Source organism: Tyto alba, unplaced genomic scaffold, assembly GCF_018691265.1.
Source record: "Tyto alba isolate M040663 unplaced genomic scaffold, T.alba_DEE_v4.0 Super-Scaffold_49, whole genome shotgun sequence".
NCBI lineage: Eukaryota > Metazoa > Chordata > Aves > Strigiformes > Tytonidae > Tyto > Tyto alba.
The window spans coordinates 2154333-2176058 of record NW_024881325.1 but is presented as its reverse complement, the minus strand read 5'-3'; the positions used below and the strand labels follow the sequence as shown (position 1 = coordinate 2176058).

At 37.1% G+C, this 21726-nt stretch overlaps 1 protein-coding gene across 13 annotated transcripts in view; it reads left to right on the top strand.

The window, feature by feature from the left end:
- Positions 1 to 21726, top strand: part of IQSEC1 (IQ motif and Sec7 domain ArfGEF 1) — a 352024-nt gene that overhangs the window by 316809 nt on the left and 13489 nt on the right. For all 13 annotated transcript variants that reach the window (XM_032995874.2, XM_032995862.2, XM_032995863.2 and 10 more), the window contains 9 exons: positions 2473 to 2634; positions 6947 to 7069; positions 7856 to 8022; positions 11272 to 11411; positions 12995 to 13024; positions 15319 to 15444; positions 17152 to 17251; positions 20641 to 20802; positions 21477 to 21653. In XM_032995874.2, coding sequence (XP_032851765.1) covers positions 2473 to 2634; positions 6947 to 7069; positions 7856 to 8022; positions 11272 to 11411; positions 12995 to 13024; positions 15319 to 15444; positions 17152 to 17251; positions 20641 to 20802; positions 21477 to 21653 — 1187 coding nt within the window. The remainder of the gene's footprint in view (positions 1 to 2472; positions 2635 to 6946; positions 7070 to 7855; positions 8023 to 11271; positions 11412 to 12994; positions 13025 to 15318; positions 15445 to 17151; positions 17252 to 20640; positions 20803 to 21476; positions 21654 to 21726) is intronic.

The window sequence follows — 21726 nt, the reverse complement described above, 5'->3', positions numbered from 1 at the left end:
GCAGTAGCTCTGCAGTGGCTTAGTCTGGGTGCTTGGCTGCTGGCTGGGGTCAACCCCCAAGTAGCTCTTCAGTTGAGGTCAGTCACATTCTCCAGGTTTACAGTTGTTTCTCTAGAACAGAACAACAAAGTGAACAGTTTTTAGAGGACACACTTCAGAATAATATGACACAATTTTATTGATCTCTAGTTGGCAAACTCAGTGGGTAAGGTCGTGAATCAGAAAGAAAGTAAGTTTTTTCACTGTAGAAATGACTCAGGTTTGTTGCTCTGAAGTTTATGCCACTGCTACCGCAGTTTGATTTAGATCAACAGGGAAGTAGTCATCTTCATTCTTACATTTCAGAGTTTTCAAGTACCATTTTTATGATGTTACAGTTCAGAGTTTACATTGCTTCCATGTTACAACTTTTGTAACAAATTGGATTACTTGGAATGTTCCTAGACTGCAAAACTTCCTGATGCTTCATTTCAGCATGAAGGAAGCATCAATGGGGAGAGAGCTTTTGGCTTCCTGTGTATTGCTAAGGGAAGTTTATGTCTTTTTTGGAGACTTACCGAGCCTGGTTTGAAATGTATTTGAATTAAGTGATTTCATGTTGCTGAACTAGCAGCAGAACTTCATATGTGAAACATGAGACCCTGATTTACGTAACACTATATAAGTAAATAAAAACTGATGCAAAATAAATAATGTGTTACCTTTGTGATGATTTTAAATGTTCAGGATTACAGGGCTAATAAGAATTCAAGTCGTGATTTACTACAATAAGTAACAATCCAGCATTTTCCATATCTCAAGAAAAGGTGGTCTTTGGATCAAGTTGTGCTTTTTGACACTGTTCTTTGTTTTCCGTTTTGCCAATTCCCGGAGAGGAACTCTCCTGGGTTTGTATCGCTCCGAATTTTATGGACAAATGTAGCTCATTAACAAGAGGGATGGAGAAAACTATTCCTGCTTTTGTTGGATGCTGTGAATTTAAATTCGGAAAGATTAAGAATTCTGAAATAGAACTGAAAAGCATATGAACATAGCAGTTACATTATTTACGAGAAAAATGATACTTTTTGAGTGTGAAGGAGATTAATTTTACAAGATTGTTTTTAGAAGATGACTGTATGTGTAATCTTATTTCAGATGAAAAGAGCCACAGAGCCTGATGCAAGAAATTGAGATTTGAGAACTCCTTTTGATTAAATTATATCTATTTCTCTGATCTATCTTAACTCTTAATAGGGTATTAAGTGTATAATAGTGTAATGTAAAAGAGTAAGATAACTGAATGGTGATGTATTTAGTAATGCTATTTGCAATTAAAAACCCTCAGGAAGGGTTATGGTTGTATGATCAACCTCGTATAAAAATAGTACGGTCACCTTGTCCTTTGAAATTGATTTTGCTTGCCTTAAAGGAAGTATCTTTCAGGTCATCCAGCATGCTGCAAATCATTCACTCTTACAGGTGGATATTATATTATAATTCCTTATAAAATAAAGATGCCGATGAAATTATTGGTTCTGTAAAGCTATCCCTTTAATATCTTTAAAAGAAATTATGGTTGTCTATTGTGTCACACTGCTGGAAGACGCAGTGCACAATGTACTGTGAGGGGAATTTTACATCACTTTAAAATATAAGCGGCACTTGCCTTTATAAGCAGTAGATTTTATTGCCAGAAATCAATTCCTTCCCTCACCCTCCTCCCCAAAACATGCTTCTTAATACATTAAAATGAGTAGGTTTGGCTTGCTTTGTTTTGAGATCTGAAGATGGTTACAGCTAAATCTTGAGATGATATATAGAGAGATGTAAAATACTCCAGAAACTATGAAGGTGCTTGTCTGAGGGTGGGAAATCTGGGGCAATGGGTGTGTGAAAGGACAAGGGAAAAAAAAAAAAATCAATATTAGACAGGAGCTCTACTGTTTTTAATTGCTTCTTTTTGCATGACTGAATTTATTATTTTCCCATATTTTTTTATTCTCTGCTTGCGAGTTCTACCTCTTCAGATGTTTTTGTTCAATTAGCTTAACATTTTACAGCAGAGGGGTGGGAGGTCAGGGGTGTTCTTTGTTTCTTGTTTGTCATTGGCAGCTTTTTAGTTCAGTTTCTGGAAGGAGTATCTCTCCCCGCAACAGGAGCATTTAGTAGCTGCTGTTGGGCTTGTCTTTTGCATTGACAAGTGTTTTGACTTTCATGCCTGAAGCTGCTTGCATAGAAAGCTTCTCTTTGGAAGGGTTATAGAGCAGGGAAATGTGTAATAACATGCAAAAATGTGTTTCAAAGCCAGTAAGCTATTAACACTGAATGGTATGTTCTACAGGATGGTTACTTTTATCCTGAAATTGTACTAGCCCATACTAGTGGGATGTTAGTCAAAAGTGATTGGCAAAATTATGGTAAAATTTTAATCAGATGCCTTCAGGTCCAGTGAAAGAAAATTAATAATTTTGCATTTTCCTTTTTCCTCAGAAAACCTGAAAAAGGAGTCCAGTACCTAATTGAGCGAGGTTTTGTGCCAGACACTCCAGTTGGTGTTGCCCACTTTCTCCTACAAAGGAAAGGTCTCAGCAGACAGATGATTGGAGAATTTTTGGGAAATCGGCAAAAACAGTTCAACCGGGATGTATTAGAGTGAGTATTTTGTGTGTGGGGAGGAGGTAAGCATATTTTACTGTTCAGGTCAGATGTTTCATCAAGCTAGAGGTAGCGATGGTCTCTGACTGTTTTGTACTTACCTCTGGATCTTGTTCTAATGGAGGGGGAAACCAGACTCTTAGGGGTTAAAAAAGAAAACATGCACTCTGCAAATACTTACTTCTTTGCTTTCCAGCTAAGTTACTGTTTTTGTTATTGATCCAGTAAGATACTTACAAGGATTTATATTCCCTGTAGTCGTGTACATTTACTCTAAATTTATGTTTTAATTTTATTGGCATTAGAGTGTGTTATTTCAAAGTCTTTTACCTTCCTCAGGCTCTCTAATAATTTACTGAATGAAACAAAATAATATTATATGCAGCATAAGGCTTCATCAGTAACAGAACATGAAAATAATTATTACAGCCAAATGGCTCAGATGTTAGATAAACAGGGATTTCAGCGTGTACAGGCATATGCTGACAAAGTCCATACAAACCGTTCTTTTCCAAAAGATAAGATAAACAAAAACTGTTTTAAAAGCAAAGAAAATCAAAGCAGAAAATTAGACTTCTAGCAGCTTGGTCATAAATTTCTAAACCTTATATACAGAGTAGGCCAAACAAGAAGGGTTTTTTTTTTTTGTCTTAAGAGGGTTTTCATTTCAAACATGTATTCTTCTGGGGCTTGCTTTTTTTTTTTTTTTTTTTTTTGTATCTGACAAACATGTAAACATGAATACATCTTAGTCCAATTTTGTTCAAGGAATTGTATAAAAGATTTAGTTAGATGTTTAACAAAACTGCTAAGAGTGAAAGCAAAAAACCCCACATCTTGCCCATTGAGGAAGACTAGGAAAAATTCTGACCACAGGTTTTAACCAGAGTATAATAAAAGCTGTGCTGAAATTTGCATTGGTGTATAGGTACAGTTTTTCTTGAGAATTGATACCATAATATTGATACATTGCAAAAATTCTAAGGTTATGGTATCGTGATACAAAGTGTCAGCCAACACCTTACACTTTCTTTGCATATTTCTTATAGACTGCTCTCACTGGCCTCATACTGCAGAGATGTTGGTCACGTTCTCTACAGTCATCCTGATCTTACTATTATGCTGTCAGAACTTACTCATCTGAAATTGCAAGCTTGAACACTGTATTAGTACAGCTAAGGGCATGTGGACATATGCCACAGACCCTTTTTTAGAGGTCTTCTCTCTTTTCTGTGCCTTGGCAAAGTTTGCCTTCTTATAGTACAATATCCAGCAGAAAGCAATGGGAGAGCCTCTGCACCAAAGCATGCAGGCAGCCTTACGGTACTGAGTGATAGAATATGGCTTGATTTTGGTGCAATCCCTATTCAGTACGAGTCATTATTAGCTACTTGTAAGGATTGTCTGGATTTTGCAGTGATGAGTCAGACTAGGGTGAAGACTTTCCAAAGATTGTGTATTTTCTAATTTTTTTAAACGCAAACAGTAGAGGTTCAGGAGAAGATGATTTATAATCTTAGATGATGCATTTTGTGATCTTGAACAAATCATTTCCCCTCACCGTCTCAAACAGACTAGCAGAATATAGGTAAGTAGAAAGAAGTATGTGTCTGCTAAGCCAGCTGCTGTATCTGTGATGAGGTGAATTGTTAAGAGTAAGGTCATAATCACTTCCCTGCAACCCCACAACAATCCTTTTACTGAAATTACTCTATTCTTAAATAAGCTGTTTCAGCTGTGCTTTGGGATGAGGAACACCCAGTAAGTGGTGCAGTTTTCTTGGTAGTGTTCGGAACCTTGCTGCAAAAATGAACAAGGTATTTTTTCTTAAAAAGAGGCAATAGAATAGCATTTCATCTTAAATATCACATTTACAGACTGGAGGTAGGTTTTGTCAAACTGATAATAACTCCAGCTTGTTACACAGAAAAGGTATTTTACCAGATGATCCTTTTTCTGTTATACAATTTAATATCAAGTAACTTGCTTTGATTTGTGTTCAAGTTTCCAGATCCTGTAAATTAGGGTGTTTTAACTGTTCGAAATCTGCTTTTCACTGAAACTTAGAAAATATTAGAGAGTAGCTTAAATTCTTGACTAAGAGCTGCATTCTGGGCCTACTGTAGTTGCTACCTGGTGGTAGCTTAGCTCAAGTGTAAAGGCGTTGTTTGGCTGGCATGGGGCTGTCATAGATGGCATTGGTGTTGTCACCCTGGCCAACATTTGGGGCACATCAGACACAGTTCCCAGCGCACTGCTGTTCTGCAGTGAGCCTCAGCTTCCTCTCTCTGCCTGACCAAGGAGTGCTTGATGTAACGGAGATGTAGCCGAGGATCTGACCTGCTACTGTGGCTTGACTTTGCATTAGAAAACAAAAGTACAGTCACTGAAAGAAAGAATAAAATAAAACCATCATAAAGAACACTGTTAAAAGCGGCAGGGAAAGCATGACATTCTGTTGCTCTGTGCATGACATTCTGTTGCTCTGTGGGACTCCATCATTTCCATCAATTACACTACACAGTTACGTGTAGGAGTACATACAGGCCAAGTGGTGCAGTAGAGAACCAAGGCAGTTGCAGTTGTGCTGACCCAGCAAATGGTATGGTCCACTCTTCTTGCCTAAATTTTGTAGAGAGGTGGTAAGCAGGGAATAGTTTCCAGGAGGAAGCTTCAATTATCTGCCTACCTGGAAGCGATGAAGCCTCACTGCTTCCTGCTTTGACCTGCCAGGGACGTGGAACTAATAGTGAAGATGTGGTTGTTCAGCACAGGCTTATTCTCCCAGAGTACAGACGTTCTCAAGTTCTCCTGCAGTGACTAAAGTCCATTTAAGCACGTTCTCTTTATCACTGTGATCATGATAATAAATCAAGGATTATACTTTTGTTACCTGTTGTTAACAAAAACTAAAGAATCATGTCTGATCTTTCTTACTTTCTTACTTTCATGTTTTCGTTTGCTATAATGACCTAGCTAAAATAATTTCTTCCCTTTTTTGTCATCACATAGCCACTAGAAAAGTTTTGTTTACTATTTTGAAATATTTGCAGAAAAGTAGTGATTTCAGTTAACAACATTGACCATGGTGGTATATCTGCTGTCTCCATAGTTCGCATAAAAGATTGTTTAAGACCCCTCTCCATTATGTCATTGGCTGGCATGTTTCTGGAGGTCCTTAATTGCTCTAATTACTTCATTTTGACTCAAACTTGTCTGCACATGTGCTTTACACCTTTGAAGGAGAAAGGAGCTTTTGAAAGTGTTACAGAACTTACAATAGGTGGGAAGACTGTGAACATCATTGCAGAACTGATAATAGGGTTTTAGGTGTGGATTGGAAAGGGCGTGAGAAATGCCAAACCTGTTTGTTTGTTCCATTGTGCTTCTGCATTAAGGGAAAAAGGCAAAGTGAATAAATTGCTTTGTTATTAATCTATGTTAGCTACAGTGTTACTAGAAGAAAAATGTGAGCTACTCTAATTTATCACTGCACAGCTATACATTTAAGAAAAGGCTTTTGAAACAGGATTGTGCTTTCTTTCTGTGGTTTCTGCATTACAGTGCTATTATTTGCAGTGATTCATGTCTGGTTATTTAAAAACTAAAAGCTAAGCTTAAAGAAAGGCAATTTATAAGCTGATTTTGAAGTAGTCTTTAAGAAAGTATTAGAATGACATAGTTCACATTGTTGATTCTATTAAGCTGGTTCCTTTTTTATTTATTGTCAGCACTGTATTTTCAGAGCAAGAAAGTAATTATTTCTCCATAAATGTTATCTGGAAGACAGGGCAAATGATGAGGAGATGAGAATTACAGTAATAGTAAGAGAATATCGGAACAAAATATTTTTTTTAATCAGTATGTAAGAACATTCCTAGACCCAGAGCCATTTGGTACAGATTATTGTGCTTGCTGCAGGCTGTTTGAGATAGGATATTTTGAGAAGTATTAACTAATTATTACTATAGGCATTGTAATAATTGATAGGCCTGGAAGCACAAAACCAGTAATTATTCTTGGCAATGGTATGTCACATTGGTCAGACATCTGTCATTCCATCAGCTCTTCTCTTAAAAAAAACATAAGGGCCTGCTTACATGTACACCTTCTCACTGATCCATTATATTTGCAATCCTTCCTTCACAACTTACCTGCAATTATTGCAATTGCTGCTTAATGTTTAAAGAAACTCCATTAATCTCTACGAGAGGTGGAAAATTGAAAGGATTTAAGGTCTCAAAATCTTACCTTTGGTACTGTGTTATTAGAAATTGAAAGACACAATGGCAATATGTTTTTATCCTAGCTGTGTCGTGGATGAGATGGACTTCTCAACAATGGAACTGGATGAAGCACTCAGAAAATTTCAGGCTCATATCCGTGTTCAAGGAGAAGCCCAGAAAGTAGAACGGCTCATTGAAGCTTTTAGGTATGATGCCGAAATAAATTAGTCACCAGAAACCTGCTGTTGTCTAATGGTCAAACTGGAGATCTGGGGAAGTTGAGTATATTTAAGTTACTTCCCTGCTTATTTGCAGTGTCCTTGTGAGCTACATACAGTTTCAAATACAGCATGTCATTTGTGGTGGTTTTGCTAAGTATAAAGTAAGTTTTATTTGCTGATGCTGTTCATGTATGTCATTTGTATTAACATAACGAGGTTTCTCAATTAAAAGTTCTTTCTGGCATCAGCTGAAAAGACATTGGAGGATTTTTTAATATCTCTAACAATGTATTTCGATATAATATTTTATATGAGTGGAATTATAAGACCATCTACATTTTAGAGTATATATGCTCTCAACCTTTCATTAAGTATTTCAACAACAGTGTAATAAAGAGCATTAACTTATTAATACTAACACAGGCATACTTTATCCAGTGCAGGATGAGATGTAATGTCGTGTGGCACTAAGCTAAAATCAATGCTGTATTCTTACCTGCTATCAATGGGTATTACTCACTGAAGAAAATGAAATACTGAAGTTATTGTGGCTCGGAACCTGTACTAAGAAGTGGAGTTATGGTGGAAATAGAAAACAAAAGCCTGCCACATTCTAGGACTGGCTTATGAAAATATGTGGACAGAAAGCTAAATATATGTATGGAACGGGAATAATAGCTTACTCCGCCTCTGGAATGCAGCAGCCGGTTTATTTGGTGGAATTATCATAGTGAATGACAGCTGACAGCTTCCCCTCTGCTTTTTTTACAGCCAACGATACTGTATCTGCAATCCAGGTGTTGTCAGACAATTTAGAAATCCTGATACCATCTTCATTCTAGCTTTTGCCATCATACTGTTAAACACAGATATGTACAGCCCAAATGTGAAACCAGAACGCAAAATGAAGCTGGAAGATTTTGTCAAGAATCTAAGGGGTAAGCAAACTCTAATGATGAAGGTCACTGAAAGCTTTCCCCTGTAACTGTCATTGGAGGGACACCATGTATCTTCTGGGAAAAAGACAAAATACAGGGCACTTGATTCTGATTTCACCCGACTTTTAAAACTACTGTAATTTTTACATGCTTTAGTTGTTTCTGGAACAGTGAAAACAGAACTAAGCATATGGTATTTTTCCATTTTTATCTTGTCTGTCTTGACTGGATGTATTGTCAGGTCCTTTTATTCCTGGTTCTTTCAGTGTAGCTGAAGAGTGACTATTACCTTGTATTCAGAATTTTTCAGTACCTCAGTTTTTTAGCTATAATTGGAATTTGCCACACACCCTTCACAAAGTCAAAGGGCAGCTTGTAAAGACAACTTCTATGGCCGTGAATGAAAGTAAATAAATTCTATTGCAAAGAATGTGTGTGTGTTTGTTCATAGGTATATAAATCTTCATATAGTGTCATTGCATGTTGTGGACTATTCCTGAGAGCAGAAATGTGATTTCTAGATAGCGAATTAAACCACTATGCTGCAGCATAAGCTTACTAATGAATTCTTATAGACATGCTGTCTTCATAGTTTGTAGTTGTGTTTTTTCCATAGCAATCAATGTAATACAAGGGATATCACATCTCTGTGCTGAAATAAAATAAACAAGTAAGGTTTCTTACATACTTTAGAGTTTTATTCTAAACAGAAATTTCTTTCCTCCCCTAGTTTCAAAAGCATAAACTTCTTATTCTTGTTAAGTAGGCGTGCAGAGGAGACAGAGCCATTGTCTCAGTGGTTTTGGTAGAGAGGTATGAACCTGGGACCCAAAGCAACGTAACAGCTTTCCACATTCTTAAGAGATGCAGATTAATAACTTCTGCTAGAAACTTGTATGTTAGGTATTGCTATAGAAGACTCGCATTTGCTCAGGCTGTATATATATGTATATTAAGGAACACAAATCACTTTTCCATGATCAGGGCTTTTGGAAATAAACTGAAGATTTAAATTCTCAATGGAAGGCGGTGGGGAGGCAGGGAAAATCCCAACTCCAAAACCTTCTTGAAAGGTACATGGTAAATAACACAAAAATTTTATTTTGATTTCTTCATTGGTATACTTCCTGATCAAGAAACTTTGGCAGGCTACGGCACACCTAAGCCTGCAATTGGATTGCCAAAAAATTAAAGTTCTTTTTTTTTTTTAAAATCTGCATCTCTGATCTTCCTATCCTGGCTCTTTCTGGGGAAAAAGAACAGGGTTTTGTGAAGTCTCAGCTCAGCCAGTACTCACCTCTGCCTGTCAGGCACTGTAGAGCTGAGGAGGAAGATCGTGCACGAGATGATACCTCCTGTTGTTCCTGGGCACTCAAGGAAGAATGGAGCAGACAGCACTTACCTTTTATCACAGAAGAGCACTCAGATGTTAGAAAAATAAAATGAGGCAAAAGTCCCCATCCCTTTTTTTTTTTCCTTTAAGATCGTTTGTGCCCATAGGGAAAAGCAGCTTTCACTATGGTTCCATTCCTGTGTGTTTGTGCAAAGGCCAGAAAAATTGCCACCTCAGTCATTGCAGCCCTCTCCTCTTCCTCCCCCTGCTTTTAAGCACAGGACAAGCATGACTTGGTGCAGTCTCTCTCCTTTTGGCAACAATGGATGTAGCAGCTCGGTAGCAGAATAGGCCCTCTACTGCAGGCACCAGCAAGTACTGATGTATTAACAGCATATTCTCAGTGATACCTTAAAAGTGGGCTGCATGGCAGAAAGACAGAATCGAGTTGCTTAATATATAAAAATACAGTGGCGCATGGCAGTTTGTATTGATGTGTGCATGTGGTACTTTCATGTTAGTACTAGTAAAACCAAAATACTTGTGGTGTTCTGGAATTTCAGATCTTGAAAATGAAAGTCCTATTTGATGATTTTATTGCCTCAGATTTATATAAGGCATTAGTGAACAATCCATGCTAAGCAGATGTTTTAGCTTAGCAAAATTTAAGTTAATGTTGATATTTGATTGTAAAGTCCACAAAGATGAAAAAAGGGCCAACGTTCATCTCTTAGCATAATACTGCAGTTATATTTGTTGTATTAAATACAGTACATTCTGTCTGAGCTCCAGCCCAAATGCCAGCAATTTCTTATTATTGTAGGCATTTTTGCAGGCTACTTTGCCTCTAACTTTAAATAGCTGGATTGCAAAGGGCAGTCAGTGGAAGACTTGCTGGTGTGGAACTGAACAGAGGCTGTTTTGCTTGCTTCTAGTTACAAAGAAACTGTATTTTATCACAGAATTTTTTATGTGAGCAGTTGTTCCACTGGCTGACAAAATTAGGAGAGAAGAGATTATGGCTTTAAAACCTGTTTGAAAAATAGACATGCATCTCCCTGTCCCCCGGAAATCCAGCTTTAAGTCACTTATTGAAATTGGACTCTTTCCACTGCTATTAAAAATTCAGGATCAAGCATTCAAGACACTGTGGCATTTGTTAGAATACCGACATGCCAGCGATAATCAGACAGTGCTAAACAAGAATACTGTAACCAGGCTATTTTGTTGATTTGCTTTTCCAGAGTAAATTGTTTTAGAAATCGTACGGGAAATACTGGTTAAATTAAATTTACTGGGTGTTCATAAGGTTCTTATGTAGGAAATTATTTTGTGAACAGAGTGTTGAGTAATAATAAGACAGAGGCAAAACCGCATGGTAGTTCTGTCCCCTCCCAGTGGTATTCTCCTAGGAGGAGGTCACATGGAGATTTTAGTGTCTAAAGGGTTCTTTAACTCATTGATACCAAACAGAGGAAACTTAGAAGAAAAAGAAAAAAATAATTCACATAAGAAATTAGCCTTTTATAGCTTAGTTTTAGATTAGAGTTTTAAAACAAAAAAACACACCTGTATAATTTCCATCAACCAACGTCTTGGTGTATTGGGTGCAACAAGCTTTTGGACAAAGATGGTGCTTCAGTAATCAGTAATATAACTTCTGCTGCTTTGGTAAGGTAGCACAAGGACAGCATAGGAGGTGGTAGCTGACAGAGTGCTGGCAGCTGTAAAACAAAACAGCATAAAAAATTATGTCGGCAGTCGTGGGCGACATTGGCATTACTGTTAGCAGAGGAAACAAAGATTGCCCGTGTTTTTATCTTCTTCTTGATGAGAAGCCTACATTGCTGAGAAATAACCGTGAGTGTTAGATCATTCAGAGCCAGACTAATAATAGAAACTGTTGGCTTCTGCAGGTGTGGATGATGGTGAAGATATCCCACGAGAAATGCTGATTGGGATTTATGAACGAATCCGCAAACGGGAACTGAAGACGAATGAGGATCATGTATCCCAAGTCCAGAAGGTTGAAAAACTCATAGTGGGAAAGAAGCCGGTAAGTTCACTCTGCACTGCCGCTCAGTTACTAAGGAGATGTAGGGCAATGTACAGTATAGAAAATACAGAAATGTGTAGCTCAGAAGTATAAATTGGTTGATAAATTGCAAAAGGCAGAAACTGTCAATAATCTGCTCTAAGGTTGGTTTTAATTTTGGAGTATTCACAGTGCAGATGAATTTTGTTGCGGTCTGGTATTCATGAATGGTGGTGTTATGAGTCTTAAACTCTTCTCTATGTGAAGCTTGACAATTCTGAAATTACACTGGAATATCTGCATTTTAGGCAGTTTTTGTGTTTGTTTCAAGAGAATTTAAGTGTTCTGTTACAGTGATGTTGTAGAGAATTGTATTTCAACATTATGCTATCATTTATGGCTCCATAATTTACAAGAGTAACAGAGAACTTCCATTCACAGCAGCTTTGCAGCTAGCTCTGTGGACTGGTATTTGTAAGGGGAGACTGTGTCATTTTGTCTCAGAACTTCTCTGGAAATCAGGTCCCAGGGATTCTAATGCTGGGTTAGAGCATCCAAAGATACCTCTTGCTTTTTTGTGGGAAAAATCCTGAAATATATTGCTATATAAATTGATCTTCAAAGCATCTGTTGGAAAAGGAGAAGGAAAAGGAAGGCCACACCATTTTCCCCTCTGTTTTAGGAACTGAGTGAACACAGAGATAGTAAGACCAATATAATGTGGAGAGGGACAGTGGATACACAGCCTTCCTGAATTCAACTCCTAGAGTCATCTTTTGAAAATCTTCATATTGGTAGTCACAAAGGCAGCCCAGAACAAAGCCAAAAAAAGATTAGGCTTGCATGTTTTTGAAGTCCTGCATCAGTTTTTTTATCAGCTCTGGCAAACTTCAGTGCAGCAGGGACTGATGGGTTAGGGGGATTTTTTACTAAGAAAAAGAGCATAGATCTCAAGATTCTCCCTATTACCTTTAAAGAGCTTTGAATTGTCATCTCAGACAAGCCTCAGCGTAGGGAGGGGGAGGAAGGGAGTGAGGGACCACTGTAAAAAAAGTAAAAAATCTAATTTACTCCTCTTTGCCCAGTAAAGAAATAGTGAGGAGATCTCTTGGAAAAAGCAGAGGGGAGAGAAGGCAAAATTTCCTTAATAGATGCTTTCACATGGTTTTGAGGAGAAGGGAAATAAATATTCGAAAGTCAGTATTTGACAGTCACGCTTTCATATGAAACTTATTTTCTGTAATTGTTTGGGGATTTAGGTTTATATATAGGCTTCTGTGGGAGATGTTTTTTTCCATAGTTCTTTTTTTATTTAGGCATGTGACAATTCAAATCCTAAAACTAATCCTGACCTTGTAAATTAAATGGGATTAAGAAAACAATGCCCTCAATGGAGTCCTAGGTTCAAGGATTCTTCTGTTGAGAGACGTTTTAACTGTGTGAAAAAAAATTTAGTAAATGGCCAACAGTTTTTATTGATAGAAATATTTGTTTTTACTTTATAGGAATTTAGTCATAGTAAGACCGTGATCTATTTACTTGCTATGATACAGTACTGTGTTTCTCTGAAGTTTAACCAACTTGTATATGTCTTTCTACTGTAGATTGGATCTCTGCATCATGGACTGGGTTGTGTAGGTATTTTTCTTCTACTCCTTTAAAATTTATAGTAATTTTAACTGGCATCATTTTCTTAAACTGGCAATAATGCATTCTGTTACATTTTAACTTTTAAAAATTGGGCTTCTTTCAAGCAAAATTTTCCTATTGTTGTAGTAATAACTCTCCAAAGTATAAAGATTTCCTTAAAAATGTATTTCTCAGAGATTGCTCAATTTATTGCCACGAGTTTTCTAGACCTTTTTTCAGTACGCTTTTCATGCATTTCAAATGCTATTATCAGTGTAGAAATTAGACAGCCAGTAATGAATAAACAAATAATTACAGCTGCACCTCACCTTTCCGCCGGGGCCCTGGTGCGTTTATTCTTTCTGATCCATTTCAGTATTGAATGAAGCTCTAGAAAGATACTGAAAGTTAATTTAACAGTTCTCTTCTGAAAGATAGATGAACATGGAAAATATTGATGCCAGATTTAAGTTAGAGGCATATTCAATAATAATTCTAAAATTATTTTTCTAATTCAGTGTTCCACTTACTTTAATTTCATTATAACATTATTGCTAGTAGTTTTGAACAAAGAAACCACTTCATATCAGAAGAGTACACATGGCGCTCTGAAATCTGCTGAGTACCTTATAGAGATACAATCCTAATGATTTTTATTTTTTTGTTCTCAATTATAGAGGCACTGTGCATTAGCATCTTCACTCAGGACAATCCAGAGAAGGAACTTTAAACTTTTATTTGTTTTTCTTTCAGTCTTCTATTTTTTGCCTTTTCTATGTAAAGAATCAAAATCATGCAAAGCTAGCTTCATATTCCTAAGTGAAGTACCTGTCATCGTTTCACGGATGCATGTCTAGCAGTACCAGCGGACTGTGAAAACAAACTGAAAGCTGTGACCTTTATAAAATACGGTGGAAGGGAACCCTACTGCGTCATCTATTGCAATGAGTAGAAGCATTGTCCATAGCTAAATTTCAGTAGCAGAGCTCACTGTAGTTGTTTGCAAGTTCATAGGCTCAATGACTACCCTGGGGTTTTGCTATCTTGCTGTAGCAAATCTCAGGCTGCCATGTGCTGGGGAAACTAAGTCTGGAGGTAGGAGAGAATGAGAACATGACACTTTTCACTGAGAACCCATGTAAGCTGTTCAGTTACCAGAATTGCCTGAAAATAGAAACCATTCTTCACTACACTGGCTCCTTTAGAACATGTCAGGTTTTTTCTTAACTACCTTCTGCTTGCAAGTTCAGGGAGGGTAATTAAGCTAATGCCGTAGATAAATGTAATTAGCATTTTATCTGTTATTAGTATAGTTGTCATTTGATTTTTGGGAATAACTGGAATCTTACCAAATTACTTGATAACCAATACGGAACAAGGACAGAGAGTGAATCTGAAGCTGTTTTTCCCCTCTTCCACGACCCCTACCATATCACCACCCCCACCCCTCCCCAGCTCATGTAGAGGAAGAAGCAGCATTAACAGTCTTTGACTGTTTTTCTTGGCCTAATAAATCTCATAATTCCCATGCAGAATCAGGAATTATAAAGAAATATATCAATGAAATATATGTCTAGTGACCAAAGAATATTCCCTACTTCAAATTTTTAAAGTTTAAAGCATTTCTTTTAATATTGTTGACAGGGTATCTTCATTTGCATTTGAAAGAGGTAAATTCTCACTAAGTTGAAAACAGCAGCCTTGGAGATAGCTTCAGCAGACATTTCAAATCAGAAAATGGAAAATTATTCTTGGTTTTCTTGCCAGCCTGAGAAAATAAGCCAGACTGAAAATACATTTACTTTTTCCTGATGTCACCATTTCCTTGGTATTGGGGAAGGAACAAATTGAATTAGCTCAGTGGCTGTCACGTCAGTGTGTTCATCTCACAAAAGCTAAAGTTGCTTTGCATCCCTTCTTCTAATAAAGATACGTAAAAATGCTCAGGAAAGCAAACATCCTTTGCTTGACTTCCCGCTTTCTTAATCTCAAGTTTTTTCAAGGTTTTACCATCTCACAGAGTAAAACTCTATCCCCAGTAAAACTTCCATTGACATCCAGATACAGGAATGCAAGCTGTTAGAGAACATTATATATAAAAACTTTGATGAAGTTGAATGTCATGCAAGTTTGTGGCATATAAATCTTCATTTTTCTGCTGTTGGTCTTTTGATGAAAAAGTCTAATGGGCTTAAAGGTAAAAATATGTGAAGTATTCGAAAAAAGACTCCAGGTATGAAAGATGCATTTTCTCGGGTAAATATTGCTATATTAACCATGAACATTTGTATTATCATAGGTCCTCTCTCTACCCCACCGGAGGCTTGTTTGCTACTGTAGGCTGTTTGAAGTTCCAGATCCAAATAAACCTCAGAAGCTTGGATTGCACCAGCGAGAAATATTTTTATTTAATGATCTTCTTGTGGTATGTATTTTCAGGTGTATAGACTCCTAGTGAACTATTCACAGATGCCTATCTCCGTGAAATCAGTGGCAGCTAAGTGCACGAGCATTCCTAAAAATAAATATCTATTACCTATTACTCTGTACTCCACCAATCTTGGGATGATTAAGATTTAAATTTTCTTAATTTTCTTCATTATGTATAATTTGCTTTTAAACTGAAACCTTTTATTGATTACTACACTCTATTGTAAGAAAGTATTTCGGTGCAGTGGCTTCTACTATAAAGAACAAAAATTGCCACCAGTGTATCCGTTTACCTAATGTGTAAACAGAGACCTTCTGTATTCTGTGAATTACGAATTGAAGTTACTTGTGGAAAAACACAATTACCTACTACTTTGTATTCCCCAAATGTTCTATGAACCTGATACGTTTATTCATTGAACTGGGAATAGGATATGTTGAAATACATTTTACAGTTGACTTTACTTTTTAGTGTGCTTGACTTTGACCCAGCCTTTTGAAAAACAGACATAAAAATCTGATGACAGCTTGGAATTATTTGGTTGATTTATTCTTAAAAATAGGAAAATTTGTTGCACTCAATTTGGAATGTATTTGCCTGTTATCTGAGATCTAAGAAATAAACTAATTATTTCGTGTTTCGTTATGAAAAAGGCATACTTCAGATGCACAATTTTATTTTGTGTGATTTTTCCATATGTTCAGACCTTAAAAGCAGGAAGTAAATAAATAAAAAAAGAATCCTTTTTATTGTGAGTATAACCTCCTAGTTCTAAATGTGTGCCCGGGTGTAGAATGGTGGAATGTTTTCATCTTCAGGTTGCAAGTTTTCTGTCATTTTTTATTATTTACTCAGAAGTCAGTAGTTTTATCAAACTCTTTTGAGAGTAATGTAGACCAAATTTGTCAGTTCTAGTAAGATGGCATTGCCAAAAGTTAAAATTAGAAGGAACTAGTAAAAATAAACCTCTTGGTTATAAAGACAAAGAGTGGTTGCATTCACACTTGAGGAGAACTCCAAAATGGATGGTAAGTAGTAGTAAGTTACTTCTGTTGTAGCAAAAAGTAGAGGTGTCCACGGGCTCAGAGCTTTTACTGAGATAGGTGCTGTACAAGCTGCAGGGAGAACAGGGCACGGCCGGGTGAGGTAGGGTGAGACGGTGGTTGGAGGCGCCCAGAAGTGAAGCGGGTTCGGAAGGGCACAGCACCTGAGAATAAGGGCTAAGAATGAAACTCATGTGGAGAGGTCCATAGGTGTGTCCTGCCTGTAGTCAGACTGTAAGAAAAAAGCGTGAAGGAAAGTGTGGTAGCAGCTAGATTTTTTGAAAAGGATAATTTAAACATATTTACATTTTTGCTAGCATGTACAGTGCAGAATAAGGATGCAGGTTTTTTTTCCTTTCTGGAATTTCAAGAAGTAGAGTTCCGGGGAATAGAGAAGACAAAGGCTTTGTATCTGGATAAAATATTAAACATTCTGGTTAAGAGATACCAATGCTTCAAAGCTAGCTTTGTTTCTTCAGCAGTAGTAGATTAAATACAGAGGTTGCATTAAAAAATTTTTAAATTACGAATTCATATTTTCTGGCAGATTATAGCTTGCTTTGTCATAAAATATTTTCTCATATGCTAAGAAGAATAATTTTCCACAAACATATATGGTAAAAAGGATATTTCATTTTGTTTATTTAATAACTTTTAGGTGACCAAGATTTTTCAAAAGAAGAAGAACTCAGTTACATACAGTTTTCGACAGTCATTTTCCCTCTATGGAATGCAAGTTCTTCTTTTTGAGAACCAGTGTAAGTCTTTCCTCTCTTTTTAGATTACCATTTTATTTATAAATAAAATAAATTTTAAAATAGTGTGAGTGAAAGGGATGGACAGGACCTGATTCTGAATTTAGGAATAAAATTGCTCTGCATTTACCTTAGCCCTAAATTTAAAACAAGATGGTGTCAGGATGCGAAGCAGCAACAGTGCTGTTAGATTTCTGTGGTTGTAACCAGAAGCTAAAGCTAGCCAAATGCGTTGTTTGTGAGTACTTGTAAAGAACAAAATGTTTTTAAAGAAACAAATATATAATATCTGGTGCTGGGTCAACGGTACAGTTAGCTAGAACTGAACATATGATAATAAATAATTACTATTGTAATGATACGTGTGATTCAACACACTATTTAGTTTATTTTCCTGCTATATAGCTTAACTTTGTGCCTAGGTAATGTATACTCATTCAAATATAAATACAAAGCAGAGATTCTGGATTAAAGTTTGTATTTTCTGCCACCTTTTGTTTATGTCAATTGCAATGTGCATCAATCCAATACTGTTTTTATCTTTCATGCTTACCATGCTTCGTCTTAGCAGACAAAAACCCAACAAAAAGCAAATCGTTTGCTAATGTCCTGATTTTAAGCCCAGAGACAGCATAAATAATAACATAGCCCAGCACAGTTGTTTGTATGGTACATAGGGAGACAGTCTATTTGACCAGACTTTGCAGTTCTTAAACCAAACCTTGACCTTCATGAGAAATTGGATACAGTTCAGTGTGCCATTCAGTAGTTTCTGTGCTTTTCTGTTGTGGGAGGCTCTTAGTTTTCGCTTGTCCTTGAGAATGCGCTCCAAGGCTCATCTCACTCAGAATTCTCTGTTATTGAGTCAAAGAATCTGGAGATTTCAAAAGGGAAGATTTTGTAGAGCTTCTAGCAGCGCTGGAGCCTGCAGATTATTTATATGCATCCACATTCATTCTCTCTCTCTTGTGTACACATTATATGATACTAAACTCTTTTTTAGATGGGCAGGCCAAATATTTCTATCCTGGATTGTACTAAAAATAGAATATATAATTCCTCTGATGTCAAGTTAAATAAATAAATAAATAAATCTCGCAAGCATGCCAAGTAGAAACGCTTTATTCAAGTAAACTTAAAAATATCTGTAGAAAAACTAGGAGTAAAGGCTTGGACTCCTCTCAGTGAACTGGAGGCATTTTAACTGAGACATTTTAGTAGACGTATTCGAGCTCCTAAGGTGAATTTGCTATGATGAATAAGTGAGCTGATTGTACTTCTAATATTGGTGCTTGTTAGGTGGAATGAAGTATTTTCCAGTTGGGAAAGAGAAGTATTCTCCCCCTCTGGTTTGTAAAATTTATATCCCAGCAAGCTTTGGGGTATTTTGGCCAGCATCATCATGCCACTCAGTAAATCTGTGTATAGCAGCTGTCAGAATCAGCTGGTTTCAAGTTAACAAAATTTGATGTCGCTGAAGCAGAAGCAACAGAAATACTATTTTGGCTAGTGGTTAGGTTGAACAACAGGATTGGCGTTGATGATAGAAGAATTAACTTCTAATGATAGAAGTCAGTTATGTTGTGGGATAGATGAGCTCCAAAGGGAAAATAATGTCATATATCTCTAGTAAATAAATAGGCCACAAGGGGAAGTATATTTTACATTTTCAGTCAAAATCACTGACAGAATATAAAGGGTGAGCAGATCACTTCAGAGACACTGTGTCTGAAACCCATAAATATTTATGTTAGTGTTTCCTGGTACTTAAGCCATACAGTGTAGAGAAATATCTCTGGTAATAAAATATTTTTGTTTGTTTAGTATGTGGAAATCCATTCGTTCATTCATCCGGGAAGGTAGCCCTTGTGACTTTGGGGTTACCAAGTTTCCTTGTTTAGTCTTTTTTTTTTTTTTTTTGGCCCCAAATAGTGCACTTTCTAGAGCTGTTTGCTGCAGATCCCATTGCAGTGTTCAGAGCAGTACTTGGTGTTACACCCCACTTGCCTAGCACCAGACTCCTGCCCTTCTGGCCATCAGCTGTGATCTGCACGACAGCCGCTGCAGACAACCCGAGGCGGCTGTCTGGTTTGATGGAAGGTGGATGGAATTGCCACGTGGTCAGAAGCAGATCACCTGGACTTTACTTCTGTGCAAGATGTTGATATCAGACCCCACCAGAAGCCCCACATTCATGCTCCCTCCTTCCCCTCTGTACCCCTTGAGGCTTAAAGTAGTTGGCACTCTTTTTTCACCTGAGAGTGGTAAATGGACTTGCTTCACTTTTAATTATGACTAATTTGGAAGTTAATATATCCTTTTAAAGTAGTGTAGCATTTGCACTTGTTCCTCAGTACTTTAAGTCTTGCTGAAACCTAATGACTTTGAGGAAGAGACTACCTTACATCATCTGCTGGTTCTTGAGGGAATCCATTGAGGAATCTTGAGGGAGAGCACTTGAACTTCAGGTTGAAGACTTAAGTAAATATTTGAGAGCTGTAGCAAACCAATAAGGTCGAGCAGCAGAGTGAAAGAAAACATTGTGAATTAGAACGCAAAGTTTGAGTTTTTCTGACACCCCATTTCTGTGCTTCAAGCAAAGGCTGATTCTGTCTTCTACAATAGAATGTCCCTTATAAGCTACCTTCCTGTAAATGAACCTTCTGTCTCAACCAGGAGATATTTTTGACCAGCTGTTAGAATTGGCATTCTCAGATATGCAGCTGGAAAAGGGGACAAGACAGTTTGCTGAAAAAATCTGCCTTATATTGTGAAGAGGTCCATAATATAGACCAGAAAGGGGGGTAGGGGTGGGAGGAAGAACAACCCAGCCCTTTTATTTCCTCAGTATGTAATTTCACAGATAATTGTAACTTTTTTTTTTTAAAAAAAAGGGAAGTAGGATGTCCAGGGAACACAACTTCATAGGAAATACTAGAAGCTGTACATGCTAGTGTGTTTATCATCCTGCAAACATTCACTTAAAAGTGTAAGACAGTTTTTAGTACTTGAGACGTACTCAAGCAGTCTTTACTCAGCAAAACTTTGGTCACAATTGAGTACAGTAGGCAAAGGGAATCTGTTCCATGAAACAAAAATTATACTCTTTTTTTTTTCCCCTCAGATTTTTCTTTTATATTGTACATTGTACCGTAAGGGTAACAGCTGCATAAAGATTATCTTTCAATTTTTATTCAGTTTCTTGACAGTAAAGCAGTTCCAGTGTGTCTTAGGTATTTTCATTCTAATTCTGTGTCTTTAGACTTTTATTTCTCTGACTTTGTCCCCTACATTGGTAATATTAGTAAAAAGCCCTCAGGTTTGGGGGTTTTATTTATAAAATGAAAAGAAATTGGAATAATCAGAGCTTAGGTTTTTCTTCATTCTTCTAGATTATCCCAATGGTATTCGGCTCACGTCAGCTGTTCCAGGAGCAGATATCAAAGTACTGATAAATTTCAATGCACCAAATCCTCAGGACCGGAAGAAGTTTACAGATGATTTGAGGGAGTCAATTGCAGAGGTTCAAGAAATGGAAAAGCACAGAATAGAATGTAAGTACAGAGGTACCTATAATAGAGCATTTTCAAGCAAATCAAAATAAGAAAATCTTGAATATATGTGTAACCCATTAGAACTCTTTAAATATTCAAAATAATGTGAAGTTTTTGTGTGGTTTTGATTCTAGAAAAAGGAAAAACCCAATGGCATCTTAAGCCCCAGCTGAGTTCGTTGACTATTATTTACTGCAGTGTAGCTACAGTGGAAGGTTAGCCTGGACAAACTGCAAATAGCAATGATGGATTTGTAATTTGTAGTATAAATTACAGTAAGAATTTTAGAGATAATTTACATCACTGAAATTCTCAGTGATGGCCCTTCAAATAATCTTCACAGAATTTTTCTGGATTTCCATGTTGATATTCCTGTATTTTCTCAATTAGGTAGCCATAGTACAAATCTATATATTTTGCTGGAAGTTACATGAGTGTCTAAACACAGAATTTTATCGTCTGTTTTACCAAAAGAGGAATAGCCTTTCATCCTCTATGTTGTAATGTAAAGCTGTTGGTACAGGAGTGAAGTTACTCTCTGGCCTTTAACAGTGCCAAAATGAGCTCTTGATCTATTCACAGTGATATGTGATCACATACAGGAACTGTGGTGTTACCATGTCCTTCACTTTAGTCAATAAATATGAATTGCAAAATTATTCTCTTTGTTTCAGCTGAGCTAGAAAAACAGAAGGGTGTGGTACGTCCAAGCATGTCTCAGTGCTCCAGCCTGAAAAAAGATTCTGGCAATGGGACGCTGAACAGAGCTTGCCTGGATGACAGCTACGCTACTGGGGAGGGGCTGAAAAGAAGCGCGCTGAGCAGCTCCCTCAGAGACCTCTCTGAAGCAGGTAAGTGCTGCCTGAGTCCCCTGCCCTGGGCAGTGCATGCGAAGACGCGGGAACGATGCGCATAAGGCCCAGC